This window comes from Eumetopias jubatus, unplaced genomic scaffold (assembly GCF_037043125.1).
Source record: "Eumetopias jubatus isolate StellerSeaLion01/CBP00866 unplaced genomic scaffold, mEumJub1_p1.0 scaffold_13, whole genome shotgun sequence".
NCBI classification, from domain to species: domain Eukaryota; kingdom Metazoa; phylum Chordata; class Mammalia; order Carnivora; family Otariidae; genus Eumetopias; species Eumetopias jubatus.
In genome coordinates, this window is record NW_028274819.1 from 35,030,782 (window position 1) to 35,049,078 (window position 18,297).

At 36.8% G+C, this 18,297-nt stretch overlaps 1 protein-coding gene across 2 annotated transcripts in view; it reads right to left on the reverse strand.

Annotated features, from left to right (window-relative positions):
- Positions 1 to 18,297, reverse strand: part of LUZP2 (leucine zipper protein 2) — a 469,487-nt gene that overhangs the window by 50,364 nt on the left and 400,826 nt on the right. For both annotated transcript variants that reach the window (XM_088017667.1, XM_028117737.2), the window contains exon 9: positions 15,868 to 16,032. In XM_088017667.1, coding sequence (XP_087873793.1) covers positions 15,868 to 16,032 — 165 coding nt within the window. The remainder of the gene's footprint in view (positions 1 to 15,867; positions 16,033 to 18,297) is intronic.

Here is an 18,297-nt window from a genome sequence, read left to right on the forward strand (position 1 = left end):
CTGAAATTCACAACACACACATGACTAATGATGAAGTATGAAAAGAGCATGTGTTTAATATGGGAATCCACAGCAGTTGTTGTCACTAAAATGAGTATGTTTACTCTCTATCACAGAATGATTCTATGGGTGTGAAGAAGTTTTAAGAGAGATATAGCATCTCATGAACACATTGTAATTTGGCTAATGAGGAACTATTCCTTCTCTCAGATTCCTCATTCATTAATTTATTCATTTGTTTCTTCACTCATCAAACATTTACCATTAGATAAAGGTATTACGGTGAACTTGAGAGGAACTAAAATAATGAAGATATGCCCCAGGTCCTCGGGAGTTTACTGTTGTGAATTAAACCATCAACCATATGTCCATTTATGCTATCACTGAAATGTTTCCAGAAGCATCAGAGACTTTAATTTTTGCATATAATGGAAAGATAGACTCAACTGACATTCTGTTATCTACTTACTTACAAGAAGCTAACATTAATTGAATACTTATGAGTATGCTGTAAATGCATTATGTCATTCAGTCTTCCCCAACAACCCTACAAAGTTATATTATTATTGTATTGTATGAGATAACAGAAAAAAATTTTTTTGAGATAACAGATTCTTAAAAGATGTCAAAGCACTTGCCAAAGATTAAATCACTTAGGAAGTAACAGAGCACACAACTGAATTCAGGTTTGCCTGAATAGAAAATGGCTGGGAGTTTTTGTTTTTTACCTTTTGGGCTCTCTATTCTATTCCATTGGTCTACAGATTTGTTTTTATGCCACTACTATACTGTTCTGATTACTATAGCTTTGTAGTATAGTTTGAAATCAGTGAGTGTGATGCCTCCAATTTTGTTCTCAGGATTGCTTTGGCTATTGGGGATCTTTTGTGGTTCCATACAAATTCTACGTTTGTTGTTTTCTATTTCTGTGAAAAATGCCATTGGAATTTTGACAGAGATTACATTGAACCTATAGATGGATTTGGATAGTATGGACATTTTAACAATATTAATCGTGTCTACAGAGAATGTTGCTGAACCATTTCAAAAAAGTTATCTTATAAATTTATCTCAGTAGTGTAGATTCTATATGTAATATCTTCTGAATCAACAGGATGTGGCAGATCAAAATAGAAGGCTCACAAGTACTTTCCAGCAACTTTACCGAAGTTATTAATTCTGATAGTTGGAGTCTTTAGAGTTTTCTATGTATAAGATAATGTCATCTACAAACAGAGAATTTCTTCTTTCTTTCCCAGATGCTTTTATTTCTTTTTATTGCTAATTGCTCTGCCTAGGACATCCAGTTCTGAGGGAACACCTTGTTTTGTTTCTGATCTTGACTTCTCATAGTTGAGTATGATGTTAGCTGCAGACTTGTGAAATATGGTCTTTATTATGTTGAAGTACATTCCCTCTATACTCAGTTGTGGAGATTTTTTAATCATAAAGGGATACTGAATTCTGTCAAATGCTTTTTCTCATCTATTGAGATGATCATATGATTTTTAAGTCATTTACTGATTTGTGGGTGTTGAATCATCCTTCCATCTCTGGAATAAATCCCACTTGATCATGGTGTATGATCCTTTCAGTGTAGTGTTGAATTCCATTTGCTAATATTTTGTGGAGGATTTTTGTATCTATGTTCATCGAGGATACTGGCCTATAATTTTCTTTTCTTGTGGTGGCCTTGTCTGGCTTTGGTATCAGGGGAATGCTGACCTAGTATGCATTTGGAAGGATTCCCTCTTTTTTTTTTTTTTAAACTTTGATATAATTGGTGTTAATTCCTCTTTAAATGGTTGACGGAATTCTCCAATGGTGCCATCTGGTCCTGAACTTTTGTTTGTTGGGAGGTTTTTGATTACTGATTTAATTTCCTTAGTAGTGATTGGTCTGTTCACATTTTATATTTCAGCATGATTCAGTCTTGGTACAGTGTGTGTTTCTAGCAATTTATTTATTTCTTCTAGGCTGTCCAACTTTTCGGTGCATGGTTGTTTGTGGTAGTCTGTTATGATCCATTTTATTTGTGTGGCGTCAGTTGTGACACCATTTCTTTCAATTGCGATTTTATTATTTGAGTCCTTTCTCTTTGTTTCTTGGTAAGTCTAACTAGATTTTTGTCTATTTTATCTCTTCCAAAAAAAATCAGCTCTTAATTTTTTCGATCTTTTCTATCATCTTTTTAGTCTCTACTACATTTATTTGCCTATGATCTTTGTTATTTCTTTCCTTGTTAACTTTGGGTTTAGTTTGTTCTTTTGCTAGTTCTTTGAGGTACAAGTTAGGTTGTTTATTTGAGATCTTTTTCTTTATGCAGGCGTTTATCACTCTAAATTTCATTTTTATTTTTTAAAGATTTTATTTATTTGTCAGAAAAAGAGAGAGACAGAGAATGCACAAGCAGGGGGAGGGGCCGGCAGAAGGAGAAGCAGGCTCCTCACTGAGCAGGGAGCCCGAGGCAGGGCTCCAGCCCAGGACCCTGGGATCATGACCTGAGCCAAAGGCAGACGCTTAACCGACTGAGCCACCCAGGCACCCCTCTAAATTTCATTTTTAGAACTGCATCCCATAAGTTTTGATGTGTCACGTTTCCATTTTTATTTATCTGAAAAAATATATTTTTTTATTCTTTTGATTTCTTTTTTGACTCATTGCTTGTGCAGGAACATATTGTTCGATCTTCACTTATTCGTGAATTGTCCAGTTTACTTATGATTCTTTTATTTCATACCACTGAGGTTAGAAAGAATGCTTGATATAATTTCAATCTTCTTAAATTTATTAAGATCTTATTTTGTGGCCTAATATATGATCTGTCCTGGAGAATGTTCCATGTGTGTCTGAGAGGCATGTGTACCCTGCCGTTAGATGGAATATTCCATAAACGTCTGTTAGGTCCATCTAATCTAACATGTAGTTTGAGTCCAGTGTATCCTTTTCTGTTTGGATGATCCATCCATTGTTGAAAGAAGGCTACGAAAGTCCCTTACTAGCACTGTATTATATTCTCTGTCTATTCTCCCTTCAGATTTGTTAATATTCATTTTATATATTTAGGTGCTCCTATTTTGGGTGCATATTTAGTACTTTTTAGTCTCCTGATGAATTGACCCCTTTATTATTATATAATGGCTTTTTTGGTCTCTTTTTACAGTCCTTGGTTGAAAGTTTATTTTGTTTGATATAAGTGTAGCTATCTCTGCTTTCTTTAGATTCCCATAAGGATAGAATGTCTTTTTCCATCCCTTCATTTTTAGCCTATACTTGTCCTTAAAGCTGAAATTTGTCTGTCGTAGGCAGCATATAGTTAGGTCTTGCTTTTACACCCATTTTCCTACTCTATGTTTTTGACTGGATAGTTTAGTTTACTTACATTTAAAGTAAATATTGATAAGTATAGACTTACTATTGCCATTTTTGTGAATTGTTTTCTTGTTGTTTTGCTTTTTATTCCTTTTTCCTTCTCTTCTAAATGCAAGGGGGTTGTTATCAGAGCCACATCTTCAGCTGTAAAGTGATGGTCAGACTCTCAGATTCCAGAGCCAGATACACTTGACTTCAAAACCTCAATTGCCAATGACCTAGTTTTGAGACTTAAGATGGATCACTAACCTCTATAATGCCTTAGTTTTCTCACTTATAACATCAGAATATTAGCAGTACCACCTGAAAATGTTCTTCTGGATTTAAACTGAGAAAACTTGTGCAAAGCTCTCAGCAGTATATCAGTTACAGAACAAATACTCTATAAAATTTAAGTGTTGTGATAATATAAGAAGCAGTGTATATTTAAATGTTCATTCCTTTTTGTAAGACTATTGCTAAGGTTCTAAGTAATGTGCATTTTGAGACGGTGATTTGGTGCACAAGATTTGGCATTAAAAACTTGGGTTTCTGTTTCAGTTCCTTTGTAAGTAAAATAGTTACAGTAAGATCTGCTCTATTTATTATGGTAATCTAATAAAACATCTTATAGTAATCACCATAAAGGACTATGCAAATTAAATTCATCATTATTGTTATTATTATTAAGCAATTAGAATTTACGCAATAGCATACAAAGGAGAAAAGTTTGGTCTTTGAGTATACTGGATTTGAATAACTTCCTAGGTTAGGTAGCTACAGACACTCAGGAAATATTCTTGCTTTCATAAAGAGGAGATCAAAGAGGACTAAACATGTCATAGGAAAGCCTAACACTGGCACTCTAGGAGATTCAAAAAGACTGTCTATAATTTCACAAAATCCTGAATATCAATGTGCTTCATAGAGTGATGAAAAGCAAGGCTACTATTTTTAATTTTCTTTGAAATATTTAAATCCAACTCAATGCGTTGAGGGTGGATCAAGATGACAATTCTCTGGTCTTTTATCAAATCTAGTACAAAGAATAATTACTTTCAGCAAATATAAAGATCTTATATTTCTTGTTGTTTTTGGCTGTCCTTTTGTGGAAATTCTTTTGATGAATGCATGTATTACTTTCTTATTGTCCCCCATATAGAATTTTGTTATGGACACTTCCCCAGAGATGGACACACAATGATATTTCATTAGAGCCAATAAGTCTGAAATTAATAATATTTAGTTTGCCCTCCTAACAACCTTTTGAGGAAAACAGTATTATCCCCATGATGCTGGTAAGAAATTGGGTTTAAAATTTTGTCTTTGTTACACAGCTGATTAGTACAGAGCACAAATTCAAATCTGGGCAGTTTGCCTTTAGAATCTATGCTCTTAAACACTAGCTATGCCGTATGCCAGATATCATGCTATAAATTTAGCATTTATACAAATTAGTTTACTAGGGTCATTGTTTTGTATTGTTAGCTCTATTTCAAAAGGAATAATCACAGTCTCCAGTTTAATTTCTCAATATCTCATATGTGCATTGAATAGTTGGCAGAAGCCAGGATTTAGAATTGGTCTGTTGAATTCCAAATTCTGTGCTCTTACACATGATTCTTGGCACTGAGTAGCTAACATTTTAGTTGTAGATCCCAACACAGCTTTCCAGGACAGTGATGGTAAAGGGAGAGTCCAGCATACTCAGAGTACCCACCTAATGGAACTTGTTAATGCCTAAAAAGGACCATTGGAAAGAAGCATAAGCCTATAACTGAAAAAGCATTATTCCTTTCTCTCTACATGTACATGATAATGTATAGACAGACTGGATTAGCATTTAACCCTATTTAAGAAGTTGGTTTTAATACACTGGAAACTGATGAATTTTAGGTGATTTTAATCCCTTAGTACATTTTATTAACAAATTTACATTTGCTGGAATACAAATGAATTTGCTAATTTTCTTTTTTGGATTTATTGTTAATTTTAGTTTATATCATCTTTGAGCATAATGATTACTTTTATTTTACTATATTTTCTTTGAAGCAATACCTCATTTTACTGGATCCCATGTTTCCTAACTTCATCTCTCTCGAGAAGATGTTTCATTTCATTTTTCTCCTAGGATTGGAAAACAAAGCAGGGTACCAACAGATGTGCTATAGAGGGAATTTAGAAATTGGAATTAGTGTATATGTGATGGGTACAGACAAGGTTTGCCAAAGCATTTGTCTAGAGGGACAGGAAGCTTCTCCAGAGTCAGTAAGGGCCTAATTTTCACTGATGAACTAAAGGCCATTGGGCAGCATCCCCTTTGAACTGTCCTTCATCTACATCAAAATTAATCCATACCTTCCTTCATCTTAACCAACTTATCTTCCATCTCAGAAGTTGGTATGTCCCTACTGCTCTTTACCTAGTGATCATATTCATATCCCTTGGTGCTTCTTCTAGAATTTTGACTACTTAATATAAGTCTCTAAATTTTGTCTTCATTATCTTTATTCATTCCCCCTTTCTCTTTTACCAAAAATGTACTCAATCTCCTTCCATCCTGTTAAGAAGCCCCCCATACATTTGTCCACTTTCCTCCTCTTCACAAATAACTTATTTAAAAGAATCAACTCGTCTTCTCACACTTCCACACAAATTCCTCCAATTTTTTTATCCTTTGCATTTCTCAAATCCATCCCCTCCTCCCTTTTTCCACCACCATGGTCTCATCGTCTCTCCCCAAGAAGATACTATTAATCTCCTAAAAATTGTGTTTGCTAGTATCATCTTGTCTTCCTAACCATTCTCTCTATATTGCCTCAGGTGTACCTTGCTTTATTGCACTTAGCAGATATTGTGTTTTTTACAAATGGAAGGTCTGTGGCAACCCTGCATCAAGCAAGTCTCTCAGTGCCATTTTTCGGACAGCATCTGCTCACTTCATGTCTCTGTGTCACATTTTGGTAATTCCCACAGTATTTCAAAACTTTTCATAATTATTATATTTGTAATGGTGATCTGTAGTCAGTGATTATGACTTGCTGAAAGCTCAGATAATGGCTAGCATGTTTTCTTTCTTCTTTTTTGTTGATGGCTAGCATTTTTTAGCAATAAAGTATTTTTATGTGTGGGGGTTATTCAGAATATCTTGATGTGAATACTTGTCAGAGTTTGCAGTTATTCAATATTTTTGCTTTCCAAAAAATGCAAAGACCTTAGAATGCTTTAACTCTGACCACCCTCTCACTATTTATAACCTTCTGTAACAGTGTGTTTTGGAGGAGGGGCTCTGCCAAAGGGGTGGTGAGGTAGAAGCCCAGGGGGAGATCAGCAGGGGAGCTTGTCATCTAAACCTGCTCCTGCAAGGTGGGAAGGAGCCAGGAAATGGAAATGATAAACCTTCAGGCAAAAGAGGAAAGAGGAGCAAAGGAAAAACAGGAGAAAATGTCTAACCCAGAAACTAAAGATGATTTACCTGCAGAAAATGGAGAAACTACAAACAAGGAGGGCCCAGGCTCTGATGAAGCAGGAGAAAAAAAGCTGAGTCTGACTACATCATATACCATGTCTTACCGATGGTGCCTGTCTCCCTTCTTATACAATCCAGAGGAATATTTTTATCAACTATTTTGTAGATGTAAATCTTTTAGTAGCTCTAGAAACATTTTTAAGAAGGAGAGAATCTTGCCTCATCCCATTTTTTAAATGTAATTTTTTTTTTAAGAGGCGAAATCATTTGCTGGTTGTTTATTTTTGGTACAATCAGAAAATAGTGGGATATTGAATATGGGAGGTTTTGATTGTCTTGATTATCATTCCACAGCTGGGGAAGTAGTTTTATATCTTACAATACACAGCACACTGGATGGCAATTTGGAGCCACAGTCCCGCATTTTATTATGTCATTTTAAATTACTTCTCATCTTACTTTTAGTAGAATTGTTTCCTAAGGAAGCCATTCCTTGGCCTTGGCTCTCCCTATCAGAATTTCATGCACTCTGTAACATCTTTGGTCCTGGTAGTCCAGTTTACCTCGTAACTTTGATAATGTGCTGAGTATGTGGTGTAAATGATTTTGTGAGTTAGGGGGATTTATGACACAACAGCTTATCAACATTTGAAAATATTTGCACATGATATCCTCTTAAGAAAAAAATATGCCTCCAAATTTAAGCTGGAAAGTCACTGGAATAACTGTTTAGAAAAGAATCACAACTGCATACCTTCTAAATTTTTTGGTACATACGTTAATTGTGTACAAATTGAAACATCTGGGTATTGGTCCTCAAGATGACCAATAAAATCTCAATTATGAATGAAAATAAAAAGAAAATGGGACCTGGTAGCCATTCTTTTGTGACATAGAAGGTATTCAGTAGTGAGGTTTTCTCTGAATATTAGTGTGACTTCCTAGAGTTACCTAAGATAACATTTCGACCAAGAATGTTTTGTTCCTATTTTAATTTTAGGAAGATTGAATGAATTATGTCCTCCTGTTGCTAACAACTGTCTTTGAAAGAACTTCACAGAGCTACTCGACTAATCAATTTCTATAAATAATGTTCTTATTATATAAGTATCAAGAATAAATTAAAGCTAATGAGAATTTGGTTTCAGACTATTCCAAGTACAAACCTACAGAGCAGTACTAAAAAAAAATACATCAAAGATTCCTTGTGGGTTCAGTTTTCATATTTACCAGATCAAATATGTATCTTATAATTTATAACATAATTTTACAATATTTATGTACATATATATCATGTATATTCATAAAACACCATGTTTTTATTTTTAACTGAATTTTTATTTTTAATAAAATATTTAAATTAAATTAATTTATTATTATTTATTTTTAATTTAAAATTATTTTAAATTTTTAATTTTTAAAATTAAATTAAATTAATTTTTATTTATAATTTTATATTATATATTAGATTTATATATTTTAATTAAATTTTGATATTTATTATTTAAAATATTATTTAATTAATTATTTAATAACACAAAAATATTTTAAATATTTTTAACTGAGACTTAGCTTCATTGCCACATACCTGCTGCGAAGTAATCAAAGAAGCTATTAAGACCTCCTGGGACCAAAAATGAAATCCAAACAAAATTCCTTAGCTGTAATGTTATAGTTTATGAAAAGTGTCTTCAACTTACATGTTCATTTTTATCCTTACAATAACCTTGGATATAAAGATATAAAATATATTTTGTAGCATGGAAGAACACCAACAATTGGTAGATGTGAAAGATAACCAGATAGTGAGCTAATGACAGACAACTGGTAGAAAACCAGATCTAAAACCTCTGAGGTAGTTGAGAAATCTCTTCTCTAGGGAAGTGGGGGAAAAGGGCAGGCTTAATTCTTAGACTCCTTTCCCATTCTTAGAGTAAGGATCTTAATAGTTCTCAAGGTTGGATATAAATTAGAACAATCTGGGAGCTTTGAATAATCCCCCCCAAACTAGCCTGCTCTTCAGCTGGATTGTATCAGAATTGTGAGTGTTGACACTCAGGTGTGAGTGAACCCCCCAGTGATTAAAAATGCAGCCTAGGTTGACACCCTTTGGTCTATGATGATTCCAGGTGCATTGCTTTGAGAGTTCTTGGAAACTGCATTGCAACAGGTTTTTGGCAGAAGAGAGGGAAATACAAATCCACTTTGCTTTAAACCGCCGGGCACCAAGCAGAATGCAATTTTCGCTTGGATGCCTTTAAGCTCTTGAATAGGGTCACTAGAATGACTTTGGCATTTCGAACAAACAGGGAAAAAAAAAACACACACACAAAAAACAAAAAACAAATCATCCTTGTCCAGTTAAATAGATACCACAGTTGTGACCTTTACCAGTGTAAAGTGCAGATAAATCCAAGGCAGTGAGTTGCATGGAAGGAAGAGAGAAGATGGTCACCGCCTGGGGTGAGGATGAAATACTGGATTTTCATAACACAGTTTCCTCATTGATTTTTATCGGCATTACTTATCTGAATTGTTTTTCCTTTCTGCTGTCTTTCAGTGTCCTCCTACTATTATAATCGCTGACATTAAATGTATTGTAAGAATCCATCCATACTACTATGCTAAAATCTATAGTTGTACTCATTTGGATAGATCTATTGCATACTCACATATCAACAATAAAACAAGGCACACAATTTTTGTTTTAATTAAAGTTAATATTCCATACCAAAAACCTTTAAATCTTCTCAAAGTGTGATCCTGGTTTCCAGATATAATACTTACTTTCTACTTTTACTGTTTCTCAGTGTCAGGCACAACTGCATAAGCTGAATGCTATATGTGGATTTTTTTTTTACTAATTCATCACAGCAACTCTGTAGGGTTGGTGCTGTTATTGTCACCATCTTATATATACAGAAGATTAGTCCCAGAGAAGTAATTTGATCAAGGTTTCAAAGTTAGAAAATTGCACAAAACAGATTTTTACTTGGTCAGTCTGACTTACGAATCTTAGCTCTCTCTTTAAAAAAATAATTTTCCTTGTATTTATGTTCATTATACAAGATTTCTTGGATGTTGATGAAAAGTACAGCCTAATTACATAGGCAGGAGACCCTCCTGTACCCTCAAGGGTCTTGGCTAGAACCCTTGGAACAGAAACACGAGCCTTGGGATGCCTGGGTGGCTCAGTCAGTTAATGGTCTCCCTTCGGCTCAGGTCATGATCCTAGGGTCCTAGGATCGAGCCCCACATCGGGTTCTCTGCTCAGTGGGGAGCCTGCTCCTCCCTCTGCCTCTGCCCCGCACTCGTGCTCACTCTCTCTCCCTCTCTCAAATAAATAAGATCTTAAAAAAAGAAAAGAAACATGAGCCTTTTCTCCTTTTGAAGGTCTCTGCCCTGATTTGTAGTGTTTGTTTGTCAATTTCTATGATATAAATACTACCAATTTCAATGTATCAAGGTGGTAATATTGAATATGAAATGGAAAGAGATCAGTAGCACAGCATCATATAGTATTTCCACAACAGGGGCCCAAAAGACATATTATAATATCCTCAGGAAAAGAGATAATAGCATGATGTAGTAGTTTTGGTATTTACCACATTTGCTTTTAGTAAATTTTACTTAATTGTAAGCATATGTAATTAATATTTAATAAGGGCTGTGTTTATGAGCTGACTAGTACAAATTCTGAAAACTTAAACAGTCAGCTTTTATTTTTTTTAAGATTTATTTATTTATTTTAGAGAGAGAAAAAGAGAGAGCAAGCAGGGGGGAGGGGCTGAGGGAGAGGGAGAGAATCTCAAGCAGACTCCCCACTGAGCTCAGAGCTCCATGTGGGGCTCCATTTCACATCCCTGAGATCATGACCTGAGCCGAAACTAAGAGTCAGATGCCCAACCACCTGAACCACCCAGGCGCCCCCAGTCTGCTTTTAAAAGCAGATATCAGCCACGGAGTATTCACTGTTCTAAGTTTACACAATGACATGCATATTCCGTTGTTTTGTACTGGTAAAAAAGCATGAAGAAGTCATGGTTCTCAGTCCAAATGTGTAACAAAGAGAGGATCTCAACGAAAGATGAGAGATGCACTTTTACCACAAATATTCCATCAATTAGGCTACATAAAAAACCACACTGAAGGTATTTCTCTTCTCTGGGGTCCTTTGTGGCCCTCATCTCTTTTCACTCTGCATTGTCTTGTCAAGTCATTGAATCTACTTCCAACATTTAATCACCAGCCATGGTGATGCCAAATCCTTTATCTCCACTCAGGTGTCTTCCCTGCATTCCAGATTCAAATGTTCAATCACCTATGGGATATAGACACTTGACTGTATGAGAGACCTCTAACGCTTAGTGTGTTAAGAAACAAACCAATCTTGGTCCTCCTCTTGCCTTTTGCATCACAGTGAATAAATGCAAGTGCAGAGTGTTCTTCTTCACGTTGCCTTCATGCATCCCACTTAACCACTACATCACAGCAGTTTTATGCCCCCATGACATCTGGAACCCTGTTTCCATTTCTGTACCATAGAGCAGATCACCATCATCTTCTACATGGTTCAGGGAAATAGACTGTCACTGGTTTGCTTGTTTCCACTCTAGTTAGGAGTTATTTTAGGCAAATGCAAATCAGAGCTCCTGGCTTGTACCTTTGCTCTTTACCTCTCTGTTGCAACAATATTTTCTACATAATAAAATATATAGTCTCATAACAAAGATACCATCTCATGTGCCTTTGGATCCAGGTCTCCTTAGTCTTTCTCTTTAATCAAAGCTATTTGGAATATGAAATTCCAAATACAAAAAAAAAAAAAAATAGTCCTGATCTACCACACACCCCTTGCATTTTTTTCTCTTGTTCTCTTTGTACAGAGAATTCAGTCAGGGTCCAAAAGATCGTGTGATCTCAAATTTGCATCCCCAGTGATGAGCACGGTCCTGGCATACAGATGGAAAACAATTTGGTTGAATATAAAGCACTTTATGAGCACTCAATAATATATATTTTCTAACTTCTTAATAAGGAAAATATCCAAGAAGAGGAGCACTGCTAGGGACTGATTATCTGTATCATCTAAAATTCCTATGTTGGGGCACCTGGGTGGCTCAGTCATTAAGCATCTGCCTTCAGCTCAGGTCATAGTCCCAGGGTCCTGGGATCGAGCCCCACATTGGGCTCCCTGCTCAGCCGGAGGCCTGCTTCTCCCTCTCCCGCTCCCCTCTGCTTGTGTTCCCTCTCTCACTGTGTCTTTCTGTGTCAAATAAATAAATAAAATCTTTAAAATAAAATAAAATTCCTATGTTAAAGCCCTAACCCCCAATATGATGGTATTAGGAGCTGGGCCTTCTGAAGGTAATCAGGTTTAGATTAAGTCATGATGGTGGAGCCCTCGTGGTGGAATTAGTGCCCTCATGAAAAATATAAGGAGAGAGAGAAAGGGATCTCTTTCCAGTCACACATGTCTAAAAAAGACCATGTGAGCATTCAGCCAAAAGGCAGCTGTCTACCTTCCAGGAAGAGGGCCCTCATCAAGAACTGAATCTGGGAGCACCTTGATCCTGGGCTTTACAGCCTCCAGAACTGTGAGAAATGATTTAAGTCACCTAGCCTATGGCATTTTGTTATAACAGCCCTAACTGACTAAAACAGAAATACAGCAAGTGTCATTTCAAATGAATCCTGTAGAAACATCATTCTGGACACTGAATAATGTGAACAAATCAAGGACCTAAGCACAGCTGTCTCCTTTAAGGAGAGAGGAGTATGCAGCCATCACTGTATTCATGGTGTGATCAAGAGCCATGAGGGTAAACACTGTGCTATCAGACCACTGAGAATAGAAAAAGTAATTCTAACTTGGAGGGTAGGAAAAAAATCACTCAAATTAGAGAGAAGCAACATAACAACTATGTAGAATATGATGAAGGAAAGGACACTGACTGACCCGACTGAGGGTCCTCAGCAGAAAATTCAGCTGTAGGACTAAAAGGTCGTATAAAGGCATCCTCCAGAATTAAAAAAAAAAAAAAAAGCAGAGGTTCCCAGGGGCACGTGGGTGGCTTAGTCAATTAAGTGTCTGACTCTTGATTTTGGCTCAGGTCATGATCTCAGGGTCGTGAGATGGAGTCCTGCATCCGGGCTCTGCGCTCAGCAGGAGAGTCTGCTTGAGATTCTCTCTCTCTCTCCCCCTCTCCCTGGGCTCCTCCCCCTGCTCATGCACTCTCTCTCTCTCTCTCAAATAAATAAATACATCTTAAAAAAAGGTAGGGGTTACCGATATATAAATTATTTTAAGTTTTTGCCAGTAGATTCTTATAATGTTGAACTCCCCACCTAATGAAATCTGTGGTTTTTAAAATCCACAGTGAAATACACACATATGTATTTAATGTACTCATGTGTATGTGTATGCATGTATGTATACACATACACCCATATACACGTATGAATAATGCAATGAAAATTTTGATTGTATTACCAAATCTTCTTGAAGAAAAATAAAATAAAATGACATGGGGGGGCACGGTATGTGGGTATTATGTCTTTTTTCCGGATGTGAGTTGAAAATTGCTTACTTGGCTATGTTTCACAGATTTCCAGGAAAACATTCAAGAGTTGAAGATTTAAGAAACCAAATGAAAGCAGACGAGACCAGTCCTAGTCCATGGAAAACAGGGGGCGTTATTAGTTGTAATGTTCATGCCACAACAACACTCTGACAGGCACTTGAGGAAACTGAGGCACAGGGAGGGTGAGAGATGTGACCCCTCACAGCTCACAGGCAGGCACATCACGTCACTGCAGCTACAGTTAGCCAACTCTGAAGGTGTCCCGGTAAAATGTCCTCATTTAAATGTTCCTTTTTTCACGTACAGAGAAAAAAAGATTCCATGATGGAAGGGTCTCTCTTACCCACACCCCACATCACATCGTATTATTTGGGAATTTAAAAATGTTTTCTGAGGCGCTGGCATACAGCTGAAAACCCAAGTATACATAAAAATACAATTTCCACCACTAATGAAAAGATAAAGAATGCGCGCAAAACATAAACACTAGAGAAGCTTTTAATGCTAATCCATAAAATAGAATGCTCTATAGTACATCAACTTAGATTTATTGAACTTTATTTTAAACAATTAGATTTTTCTGTTATTGCTTTTTGAGAAATGAGCAATTCCTAAACCAGCCTCATCTAAATGCTTCCTACGTTTTTCTGTGATAAGCCAAGGGAAATAATAAATATTTATTATTTATTTCAAGGACAGGACATACATTTATTCACAGAAAATCAGTTAAGGGAACAATCAGTAATTTCCTCCACACATTCAGGGTCATAAAGAGCCCAGTTTTAATTGGGCCTAAATAAACATATTTTGAGTTGGAGACAAGTGTCCTGTGTGCCCAAAGAATTACAAAGTGCTTTGCCCAAAGTCATCAGACTTAATAAGGCTGAACCTTTGCTCCTCTCTCAGACCAACACTAAGGAGGCAGGGTGTGGCTTCCCGGTGGGTGCGTGACACTGTGTGAAAAGCTTGGAAAGCTTGGCATTTTACCAGTGACCAGTGTCAATGGAAGTCTTCAGTATTTTTCCTAAACATAACAAATATATTATTATGCAACTTTCTTCCCTGCCTTTGGTTAAGCTAACAAACACTTTAGACCTAGAGTTTCCAAAGAGGCAGGAAAAAATAACGGAGAAAGATACTGGCCTAAACATTTTTAGAGATCCCTAGGTACCGAGTAAAAAGAGAATAAGATGAAATGAAAACATACATTTTTAAATGATTTTTGACAGAGAAACATAAGATTATACAGACTAAATCTGTGCAGTCCGTATGTTGATTAGTTACAGATAAAAACATAACATTACATTCTTTTTTTCTCTTGGTTTTGGTTCTGAAAACAGTATTTCTGTACACTGCCATTTGTGCACACCCCTTTTAATTCAAGTGCAGGGAATCAGAATAAGCAGTAAGAAAGCCCCAAAGTACTGCATCCCTGGGTAACTCTATTAGTGGTTCTCAGGTGTTTCTGGGCCCACCGTTGTTAGAGATTTGCATGAGAAGTCGGACTGGCAGCTAGAACGTTCACTTTAACAGCAAGTGGTCCTAAGGCAAGTGATAAGAGGGCCAGCACTTCCAAATATACTGCCTGAAGCTACACTTTCTCCAATAACTATTTCAGAGTGCCAGCATTTATTTAAACGGAGAGCCTGTACATTGAAGATTCTGACGACTGAAGCGGAAAGCAACAAACGCCCCTTTGCCCTGTCTCATGTGGGGTGGTGGTGGGAGTTGAGGAAGTTTTGCTTGATTCACCGGTTCTCAGAATCTCCTGGACAGCTTTTTAAAAAAACACTGATGACTTAGAGCCCAACCAGAAAGAATTCAATAGGTTTGGGGTGAATCCCAAGTGTCAGGATTTTCTTACAAGTATCCCAAGATAGTCACATGTGTAGGAAGTGTTGAAAACTATGGCCTTAATTTTTAAAAAAAGTATCACTTTTGTAAGGATGACTGTTATACCCTAAGAGAAAGCATTTTCCATATTAAACCTCTGGTATATACTGGTATGTAATATAAGATGTTTTCTTTCAATTAATTATAAAATAATAGTTATTATTATCATTAAAATATGATTAATAATATAGTTACATTAAATTATATATCAAATATTATATTATTAAATGATATTAAGTGATTATAATTACTATAAATAAATTGAAACAATACTGTTAAAATATTATTTTAAAATAATTTTAGATTATTTCAGAATAATAATGATAATAATAATTTTTATTACTAGGCAATTCTGGCTAAAAAGCAGCTGGCTCTCTAAAACAAATGTTGTCTTCCAATGTTCTCCAAGTGACCATGGAGACTTTACAAAAGGGTTACTATCTTCTGTTTACTTCCTAATCTCTCAACGAACCTGGTATCTTACTTCGATCCACTCTGATGATCACACAGAATGAAGTATAAAGACAGCGCATGACTTGCTTATACTTTCAAAGCATGACTGAAGTGTACCTGGAATTTTGAACTTGCATCAGGAATCACAGGGCCAAGTGTCCCAGGTAGAATTGGCAGCTGAGTTGGATTTGGCCTCATTAGACTTAAAGGGGGAGGTTGATTACGGAACACGGTTGACAGGCAGAGATGTACAGTCTCTTTCATTGCTTTTAGCTGTGAGTCCTACGGAAAAAAGAGAGATGACAACTTTTACAGGTGGTTCCGGTTGTTCTTTATTTGATTTGATTCTCCCCGTCCTCCTAGCCTACACTCATTCCCCATGCAAATACCTACCAGTTAACTGCCTAACTTCTAAATTCCACTCTGACACACTGTTTAATGCACACTCAGTCTGTTTTTAGGGGCTACTGTGTCTCGTGATATATTCTGAACACTGAAATTCAGAGACGTGTTACTAGATTTCAATCATGATAGCCTGCTGGCAAGGGCATGTCCTCTAGGGTCACTTTCTTTCTTTTTTTTTTTTTTAAGATTTTGTTTATTTATTTGAGAGAGAGAGAATGAGAGATAGAGAGCACGAGAGGGAAGAGGGTCAGAGGGAGAAGCAGACTCCCCGTTGAGCAGGGAGCCCAATGCGGGACTCAATCCCGGGACTCCAGGATCATGACCTGAGCCGAAGGCAGTCGCTTAACCAACTGAGCCACCCAGGCGCCCCTCTAGGGTCACTTTCAAGTAGAAAATGTCTGTGGATCCCGGGAACTGAACTGAGGGTCTCAGAAGGGAGGGGATAACTGGGTGATGGGCATTAAGGAGGGCACATGTTGTGATGGGCACTGGGTGTTCTACGTAACTAATGAATCACTGAACACTACATCAAGAACGAATGATGTACTATACAGTGGCTTAGCTGAACATAATAATTTAAAAAAAAGGAAATGTCTGTAGAACTCTGCCATCTTTCTACTGGTGTCCATCTCTTTTATTACAAACCAGTGCCCAGGCAATGTAGGCCCCTGTGTTTTCTCAGATTAGCCTGTAGCACCACTCAATCTGCCCAAAGATTGGAAAAAAAAATCAATTTTGTTTCTAATAAAATACTTACTTCCTGTAGGCTTGTTAAGTGGTAGGAGTTAATCTGATGTGATTGTAAATTGTAATATTTACACTTTCTTATATTCGCATAGGATTTCACAGTATTGCAAGCTCTTTCACATGAAAGAAATAATTTTATGCATTCTAACATCTGTGGAACTGGCATCATTATTACTATTTTACTCTGAAGAAATGAAAGTTTAAGGTTTTCAGACTGCTTTTTTCCCCTGGTTTATATCATAAGGTAGACTGAAATAATTTAGACAATAACCATCTGTAATTCCCATCTTACCACCAGATTCCACTGCTAAAAATATTTTTATTTTATTTTTTAATGTTTTTTAAAGGGAGGTTTTTTTTTTTTTTTTTAAAGATTTATTTGTCAGACAGAGAGAGAGAGAGAGAGTACAAGCAGGGGGAGCAGCAGGCAGAGGGAGAGGGAGAAGCAGGCTCCTGGCTGAGCAAAGAGCCCGACATGGGGCTTGATCCCAGGACCCTGGGATCATGACCTGAGCCGATGGTGGATGCTTAACCGACTGAGCCACCCAGGCATCCCTAAAAATATTTTTAAATGCCGATAGAGTAAATAACAACAACAACAACAACAATAATGTAAAGCTGAGTACAATTGACAGAGAGATCTCCCAGTGCCAAAATGGAAAGAGACATACAACTTTTAGGAAACCTTATGGTAACTCAGGGGTAATAAAGGTCATGCATGTAGGCCCAAATAAAATGTCACATAATCGTCCATTTCAAGACATGAGATGTGGCCTTTGCGGCAAGAGAGATGAAGAGATTTGCTGCTGGGGCCAAGACCCCTGGACAGGCCGGCACATGTGGAGTGCACCCTTTCAGGGTGCCCATGGGCCACTGAAGCAGCAAAGTCTATTGTCCCGCTGAGGTAGTATTCTTCCAACAAAACTACTATCTTTTATATTCTATGCCAGGAACACACTTCCATATAGCATCTACTCCTATGTCCCGTCTCCTGAAGAGTAGCAACCATGACTTAGATCCTTCTCAATGTCTACCTCTGAGCTTCTGTGATAAAAGATAAAGATAAGACTTATCTTTAAGATGAGAAAGAATGTCTTTCTAGAAGAACAGCAGTTTAAGAAATCTATTTGGTCCAGGCCAGAGATTAAAAAAACAAAACAAAACAAAACAAAACAAAAAGCAGCCTGGAAAACAGGCAACTGGGAATACATAAGAAATAGAACTGACATGTATTTCCTTCTCATTAATATTGCCCTGACAAGTTGTCTAAGATGGCAGAAAAATCTGGTAAGAACTAGGCTGGAGGAATGTCGTTAAGTGGACGGGACAGCGCCAAGCTGGGCCAAGCTGACTGATGACCTTTCACTCAACATGGTCCCTTTGATCCGCTTGCCT